The 8,940-nt window shown below is 47.0% G+C and overlaps 1 protein-coding gene across 1 annotated transcript; it reads left to right on the top strand.

Annotated features, from left to right (window-relative positions):
* The first annotated feature begins 857 nt into the window (after nt 1–857).
* LOC119176496 (uncharacterized) lies at nt 858–6,244 on the top strand. Its single transcript, XM_037427806.2, has 3 exons — nt 858–1,000; nt 2,190–2,608; nt 4,810–6,244. The coding sequence occupies exons 1-2, from the start codon at nt 989–991 to the stop codon at nt 2,568–2,570; spliced, it is 393 nt and encodes a 130-aa protein (XP_037283703.1). The 5' UTR covers nt 858–988; the 3' UTR covers nt 2,571–2,608; nt 4,810–6,244.
* Nucleotides 6,245–8,940: the final 2,696 nt, after the last annotated feature.

Raw genomic sequence — 8,940 nt, 5'->3', positions numbered from 1 at the left:
CAGGTATTTCTGATTGGTGAGAAGCTGTAGGGTTATTTATATGGGATATAAAATGAAACAGAAACTTAAGACATAAAAAATTCAAAAAGCTGCCACAAATGACAAGCTAAGAACGAACAGTTGACAAAATCATCTTATTTTTGCAGCTGATAAAAGTATTTCATAATTTAAAATATTTCAATGTCACGCACCTGGGTGGGGTGCAAAAGTCTTGTGTTATTTATCAAAGAAAATTTTTTTACTCGTGTGCATGAGAGGGACGTGGACATGCAATTACAAATCTTGATAGGGTGCTGGTGAAAAAGAAGCCATCGTTGTCCCACAATTGACAAGAAAACAAATCTACATTACATAACGAGGATTTCAGCGGTTTATGTAGTTTTCTCAGGTGTAGGAGCTTCCATGCATGAGCGTTAGCGCTTAAATTGCTGCACTATGAAATAGGGGCGCAATAAAGAAGAAGGGGAGACGAGCATCGCGCACGAAAGACCGGAACAATGCTTTCACTGCTCATCCTCCTCCTCGCGCGAGGAAGAAAACAAGAGGAGGCGTCCACTTCCGGAGCCCCTTCCGGTCCGCTAGTGGGCCGTGGGGGCGGGCCTCGCCGCTGGCCTTGAACCGCAATCTGGGAAGGCGGTGCCCCCCTCTCCCCAGAGGCGAGGGCTGCCACTCCATTTCACCAACACCTGCGGCTGTGGGACACGAGGAGCACCTTTAAATATAGCACGGGGGAATAGCCGCGCACGCGAAAACGATTGTCATGAAGACTACAAGGGCGCAAAGAGGAAAAAAGCGCGAAGCCGCCGCCGCCCTGGCTGGCTGGCTACTTGTGAAGAGCATGCCCCAATTCTCGTACGCCGCTCGATTGCCGCCCGTCTTGATACAAATTTAGCCACGCGTTGCGCGTATAAAGGAGAACCGGTCATCGGAGCCCGCTCAGTCGCTCGCGTTATCGTTGGGGGAGTCCACCTGAGGAGTGTCGGCCGCCATGGTGTCCGCGGTGAGTGCCAGCCACGTGCTCGGATGTGTGCGCGGGGGCCCACAGGGAAAGCAGGGCTCCGCGGCGCTGGGACCCAGCGGCGCTCTGCTTTTCGCGTGGGCTTGGGACACCCACGAGTCCGCTGACTTTGCGGTGGCCGCCGCCGCTTGTGCTCTCGACAGCTGCCGTGACCTCGTCGGGTCGCTTTCGATGCGCCGGTCAACTTGTCGCGTCACTCGAAGCGTTGACCTCGGCTGCCCGTCGCTCGGTGCGCTTTCCTGACGCCGCTCCTGAGCGCTCGGCTCCCGGTGGTCGAAAAATAGACGCGGCCAAGCGCAAGTAATGTCTCCTATGCATAGCGGCCGCTGTTCGTCAGCAGCCTGCGAGCGCTTTCCTGGGTGCCCGTGCACACCGTGCGTGTATTAACATATCCGCGTCTGGATATAGCGCACCACTGTGCTTGACAGCGACAGGTGTTTAAAAGACAAGCATAACAGGAGTAGCGTCGATTGTAACATGAACAACACTTGGGCAAGCTGAATGGCATATTAGGTATCTTGCGAATTCCCCAAGAACAGTATTCTCTTATCGGCGGGGCGTCATTGAGTCGTATTTTCTCAAATGTCGCTGAGCTGAACTTTGCCCCATCATAACATATCACTTAACTCTTACTCATCATAGACGCCATGTTCAAAGGCTTTATATCATATTAACCAATTTCACATAAATAATCAATGTTTGAATCCGTTCGTAAGAAGAAAACTATTGTTTGCTCATATTCGGTATGCCTGTTTCGTTTGATGCTCTGCCATCACGCAGCATTGGCGCACTGGGCATCATCTGTAATTTTGATGAGTGTGTGCTGACAGTGTGTCATAAAGCTCACGGCAATCACAACGTCATCAGACCCCCCTCCCACCGGAGTAGCTCAGAAGAAAATTCTCATTTAGGATATTTAACCGCCCATGAAGAACCCCAAAGTGTAACTCAATTCAGCCATAGCGGTAGACAATTGAAAACCTCGCTAACGGCAGAAGGTATTGTTAGACCCAGTTTCCTTGCTAAATGCGAATTAAGTCGTGTTAACCAGCCTTGTCAAGTAGCACGCCTGACAGGACTGGCGCACACGAAACGGGTGATGCACGTAATCAGCTTCATGTTTGATTTGCTGTGATGAGCGACCAACAAGTGTATGCCTTGTCCTATGCAGCTAAGCTTTGCTACCGCTGCTGTGTGCATCTGCTTCGTTTTGTGCGATGATGGCCATGGCATCTACAAGAAGTTCCCGCCGGCTGCTTTTACCATTGGCTTCGGCCATGACCACGGTTTAAAGATTGCCCACGGCGGCCTCAAGGTCGGCGTGGGCTTCGGCAGCGGTGGTGGTGGCATCGGCCTGGGTCTCCTGCATCGCGTAGGCGGTGGCGGCGGCGGCGGGTACGGTCATGGTGGATACGGTGGCGGACATGGTCATGGCGGTGGTCACGGTATAACTATCGGCCTCCTCGGTCACGGCATTCACCTCGGCCACGGAGGAGGCTATGGTGGCGGCTATGGCGGTTACGGCGGAGGATACGGACACGGCTGGTGGTAGACGCACAAACCACATTCATCAATTCACCTGCGTTCCCGGTAAGCTATTAACTGCGTTCGGATACGCTGGGACTCGCGCATAACTGGCCCATGGGTCAGTTCCGATTGGATTATAGCGCTATCCCGAAACTATCTAATCATGGATTGAAACGGAAACTATAGTGGACGGTAATAAAAGAGATCGACTCTGTAGTGTGAGCCCACCATGGTGAAGTGGTTGCGGCGCTCGGCAGCTGACCCGAAGGTCACCGGTTTGATTCCGATGGAGGCAGAACGCCAGAGGCCACCGTGGTTTATGTACCCTATGCAGATTTGTGTTCCCCACGTGCGTGCCTCATACATAGGGTGGTTTTAGCACGTAAAAAAAAACCCCTACACCTCTTACTGCTTGGCGCAGGAGGGCTTTAGATGCACTTCACATATCTCTCGTTTCTTGTGTTTGTTTTTGTTTTCTGTTTGCAAAGTGAATCTGTGCAATGACGCTGTGATGTGATTTCGAGAGAGAAAGCAACGCGGAATGATGGCGCAGAGCGATTGCAGAAGCAATGTATATTTGCTTGGCTAAGAAGAGTGTCTGAGAGCTGAGCAAACGCCCATGACGACAATCTATACAAAAATGAATTCTGAATTCAAAAGGCACTGAGGGCGGTAAGCAAAAAAAAAAAAGTAAGAGGCACTGATTTACAGTGATTATAAAAATAAGACTCGCTAATATTGCCTGATAATAATATACACTTATAAAACAAACACAAAGGATCGTGAATCCAGTTAGTGAAACGTGCTACACGTTTAATCATTTTTCTACCTGCTGTTCCTGATGTCGGTCGTTGATTAAACGCAAGGCGGTAACTATATATATGCAAAAACATTCATAACCAGACTGTCGAATACGTTATTTCTTATGCACCCCAGAGAACTACAGATAAGGCTTATCGTAACATTTAACATGCACATTAGCGGCACACAGCATTGCTTGCGTAATTAGACAAAAGCAAATATACATAAAGTCTACCAGCACGCGCTTGCGTGAGTCTTCATAGTATCGCACATGGTGAATCGTTTTGCACGTCTCAGTCACTTTATTTGCTCTTACACAGCAAATAGCTTTCCGCGTTCTTCATTAATCTCTGGTTCTGCAAGCTTGTACGGTGTATCGCCGCTACACGCATGTAGACCAGTATTGTGTTTTCAGTTACGCAGTACGCCACCATGGCGAACGTTCTTCAACTCCGAAACTGTTTGTTACGGTGAAAGCATGGCTAGGAAACTTCTGCAACATTCGCATGAACACCTGCCGTTATTATCTAATGGTGAATAACGCATTAAATGCACAACAGCACGAGGTCTATGCTTAAAAACACATATTTTTCATAAACACTGTGCTCAAAAATAAAGAGGCACCTCTTTTCAGTGCTACTGCTGAAGTCTTTGAGATGCGCGAATTTCCCCAAATTGACACTGCTGTTAAATGCAGACTCAAAGAATAATAAGAAAATCTTGACTGGTTTATCAAGCATTGGCAATGAAATGGAATCACAGGCTATGAACCTGGAGCAGTGAAAAGTTAAGGATGTGGTACTACGGCTTTCACAGCTTAGCATTTCACAACGGTACCAGAACTCAAGGTAGAGCTATAGGAGTACTCAAAATCTGTTCTCATCTTTAGTAGCAGCAAAAAAAAAAAAAAGTGGTAGATGAGACGAAGCACTAGAAGTATACTTAAACTGTATTGCTAATGTATCAGAATATTTCTTGAATATGACTGTGTCGTGACAGTAAATTGAGTTAAATAAAATATAGTGCACAGTGGCCCTACATTGCAAAAGTGTGGCGCAATATTTTTCTCAATCTTGTATGCGCACTTAACTCTAAACTGGGAGAACAAAGCTCAATTTCAAGTACACAGTTGTTTTTAGTCATATATATATAATGAAACAGATGAGCACCCATCGGATAAGTCTGGGGAATTTTCAAATCCTTCTCCATCTCTGCATCTTCTCTAGGGAAAATGAATTATTGTATCTCTCCTCCACCTCTTTATTTTACTTTCGATAATGAGCTCAACCTTCTCGCTTCACGATTTGGTGCCCACCGACTTGTTTACACAGCGTTCCTCTGATATAATCGAAGCACTCGTTGGAAGCATAGCGCTTCCCCAGTCTTCGCCCTTATGTGATGCCCACTACTGACGTGCGCGCCTATAGTCTCTAAGTGTTATTTTATTTTCGTTCTATTCGCAGCTTCTGGAAGCTGGGGAGGCGACCATCATCTGTACATTACTGCCATCATCACACATCTGACGTGGCGCCCGTCCAACGCCACCTCTCTGCCCGGGTCCAACGGAGGCCCAGAAGCGCTGCCCAGGCGGCGAATCGCGCGGCCCACGTCCAGCGCGTCGACGGTCTCGCCTGTCAGTAGCTGAGCTCTGTTCGGGACGAGCCGAAACGAGACGCCACCGTGCATCAGCCTTACGCGCCCCACGGCACAATGCATTGCTCAAACGCGGGGGCACATTTCACCGCCCTTGTGTGTTTTTAGAAAAAAAAAAAAAAAACTTTGGGCATGTATTTCTCGTCACACGCAAGCAGCTCGCATCGCACAGCGTCAATCAAAGATAATTCAGAGGCTGTATATAAATGCCGGTTGTGTTGTTTGCCATGCGAAAGAAGCGGATTGACGTGTTCAACAAGACAGACATGAAAGTGACCTGGGCCATCGATCTGGCCGGTGTCGTTCCGACGCGCAGGTGCAGAGCTCAGGCTGGAGGCAAGTTTTGTGAGTCAGGGTTCCTTCGACCTGCGATCTGCAGACAGTTCGTTGGATCACACACTAGACGAGTTTATCAAATTTACCCCCCCCCCCCTTTCTTTGCTATCACGTTGCACCGCTTCTTTCGCAAAATCAACTGACTTAGCGTCAAATCACACTTGCTCAGCTCGACATGGAACGAGTCATGCGGCTCTGCGTGTACAGGGGTGGTCAAAAGTTTCAAGGCCATCATACTGTGTAATCTTACGGCAGCACGGTCAGATAACTTTTGACCCCCCCCCCCCCCCTGTACATTTCAAGTGGCTCACCTGAGCTTCTTTGAATGCCAACGATTGAGTGATAAATGGATGCGGCCTTTTTGATCGAGAAAGAAATTTATGCCGAATGAAACTATTATGAGAACATTCAAACTAGCGCATCATGTATTCAAAACAGACAAATGACTACTCACCACGGTAACAGCGGAAAAGAACTAATTTCACTTCATATCTTCTCTCGTATCATTATGTTGGGTAAGGCAAAGTCAGATGTGGGCTAAACTTTACATAGTTTTTTAGTCGTATGCCGGCGTAAGGGTATTAACTTATTGAGCTGGGCTTCCATTAAACTCCACTGACTGGTGTACATTTCTTAAAGGTGCGCATAGACATGCATGGGTAACGGTTGTTTAGTGTATGTAAGTCGGAAAAAATGGAACGGAGTAAAGTTCATTCCAAGAAACATCGCTAATCTCACGTGCGGTTTATAACGTAACCTCTCACCATCTGTACTACTTTGTTGTTATTTTTTACTGCCATTTTTTCTACTACATCCATAACGAAGGTGACATGGAGTAGAAACATGACTTTGACAGTCCTCCTTTTATAATTTTTATTTGTTTCGTGTAATTAAACGTGCACGACCATGTATTGTGGTTTGAGTCACTTCTTTCGCTTTCGCCAAGCGCCTTGCTCTTGCTTGGACCCAGTCCTCGCGACCAGTTCTGAGCAGCAAAAGGGATACGTATGCCTGGCGCTCGAGAAACCTCAGCTTCCTCGTGTCGGCTACGTGCATGCACTGATCATACACGAAACGCTAATACTCCTGTTCTGAGCGGTAGAAATCATGCAAGCAGGCCAAAGTTCAAAGGCGGGTAAGACTACACGTTTTCCCAAGGCGGAAGAGTGTGAACGCGCGACTAATCTATTCAGAGAGCGAGTTCGCTATTTGTACAAGGTCATGATTTAAGCACGCCGAACCCCCTGACGACAAAGTATGCCAAACGAGCTATTGCTGAATCACTTGACCAGGCATCTGTCGCAAGGGCGTTCAGTTTGAACCCAAGTAACACGGAAACAAGACGAACAGGCGAGTGTTCTCAGAAGTGAAGCGACATCCTCTAAGCATTAACGAATTGGGACTAAGTGTGTAAAAAAAACAAAATACTATCAAATAACATAATGGCATCACCTCAGCCATGTGTCTACCCACGGTGTTGCACTACATCTGGGATGGGCGCACGTATTTCAATTAGTAGGACACCACCACGAAAAATTCCGACCAATTAAAAGCTGACAGCTTCGCCGAAAAATTATTGAAGGGAACGTCACGTGACAGTTAATATAGTATACAGCGCATAAAATAGTCACTATTGATTATTCGGTTGATACTGATATCAAGCCACACTATCAAACGTATAAACTACAATTTTGAACAGCGTTACCTGATGTTTCGCCTCGTTAGATTACACACCTTCTTCTTCCCGCGGCCTATTGCTCAAAAACAAACAAACGAACAAACAAACAAACAAAAAAACTTGATCGCCAGCGTATGCGGCCGTTGTACCACAGTGGCCTTCTCCAGGTTCGCATAGTGGAAGACAGCTTCCGTGACTGTTTTAGCACCAGACATTTACAGATGTGGCAGGGCCATTTGAGCTCAAATGTGGTGGTTTCCTGGCAGCGCGAAGTTTATTGCTCCTGTCGGCACAGAGGAGCACAGCGCGTGGCGGCGAAACTGCTTCGATCGTCAAGCCTATAAACGGAATGGCCATCAAAAAGGACACGTTTTACTGCCCGGGTTATTTATTTAGACATTGTTTCAATGGCTTTATCGTCGAACGTACTTCCCTCTCTCACGTTCATAGCGTGACCTCAAATAGTATACAGCCTTTCCTGGTGTGTACATACGATTAACTGTGGCATAAACGTAACCACATAGAATGCTCCTATACCAGTCTAAGTTATCATTGTATAGCTAACTAATGAAATGGAGATTAGGGCCTTGTGCTTAAAGTTGTTCTATAGCTATTCAATTATGATTTTGATCCATTCTATGTCCATGGAGATAATCAACTTATAGCCGTTTGTGCTGCGCAGTCACCTGCAGCTGCACAACAAACATGAGCCTCGGTATAAGAATACACCGTGAGCCGCCTGCAGGTTACTTATCTACTGCTGTACTATTTAAGGCAAGATCGTTAAAAAGCCCCTGTCGGAGAAATTCCGGTGTTGGTGTAGGCGGCGATGGGGTTACCATGGCCACCCTTTGTGTCGACACGGTAAAGTGAGCTCACTTACCGTAAACGACGCTTTGTTTTAGTACATTGAACAAGGCATAGCAAGAAATAAAAAGGGGGGGGGGCATTCACCAACCCCCAGTTTCGCTACGGGTGGCTGCACATGTAAGCGAATGTTGAAATGTCTTAACAGCATTCCATATTTTTCTGCTTTTGTTTAGCTGTCATATTGTGTCGTTTATCATTGGTGACACCATGACGCTAAGGGTTCTTCAAGCCAAGAAATAGAAAGGCCATCAACTGTTATCTGTGTTTGACCACAGCTATGTCGTCGGAGTGCCACGAATGCCCCCCCTCCCCCCCCCCCCTCAAACTTTAGTTTCTTGTCTCAACAATGTTCACTTCACAATTCCACCAACGGCATTGCTTACTTCTGTATAGCTGGGTAATCACATAGCAGATTTGCGACACGATTACGTATAAGGGACCTCAGCCCCAATTGGTTGACAGTAAAACTAACAACAGAAGAAGGCGCTATCTCCAAAGTCCGTATGTTTTTCGTTTGAAGCAAGATTTATTTGGATGCTGGTCATTCTATTTTTCCTTAATGCCACACTTTCTTTCTTTCACAAAAAGAGTTTTTTTTTGTAACGTTCAGATTTCATCTACAATTCAGTGACGAGCTAACTATATACGCAAAGGCCTACCTCACTCTAAGGCGTTCTCTTTTCTGGAAGCACGCTGGCCGTCAGAGGCACAACTTCAATGAGTGGTTGCTTTGAGCGAGCGATATGGCATGCTTAACACGATATTATATATGGGCTCGTCCAAATACGCAGCAAGCCATCGCCCATCTCTTCACAGCCTGTTTGGATTCAGCGTACACTTATCTGACCATCGAACGCACTTGAAGCCTCTCGCACGCCAACTCATTCGAGTGGGCAGCTCCATCGTCTCGGCAAGAACTGCGTAGGCTGATGAAAGCTCCAGCTTCGCGAGGCTGCACGGCGAATGTTTAAACTTAGTTTGATTCACTATGTAGTGTCAAGGCAAAAGAATTGAAGTGGCATCGCGTGAAGTGGCGTCACGAGCCGGGACGAAGACG

Source organism: Rhipicephalus microplus, chromosome X (assembly GCF_043290135.1).
Source record: "Rhipicephalus microplus isolate Deutch F79 chromosome X, USDA_Rmic, whole genome shotgun sequence".
In the NCBI taxonomy this organism is placed as follows: domain Eukaryota; kingdom Metazoa; phylum Arthropoda; class Arachnida; order Ixodida; family Ixodidae; genus Rhipicephalus; species Rhipicephalus microplus.
This window is presented reverse-complemented; position numbering and strand designations above follow the sequence as displayed.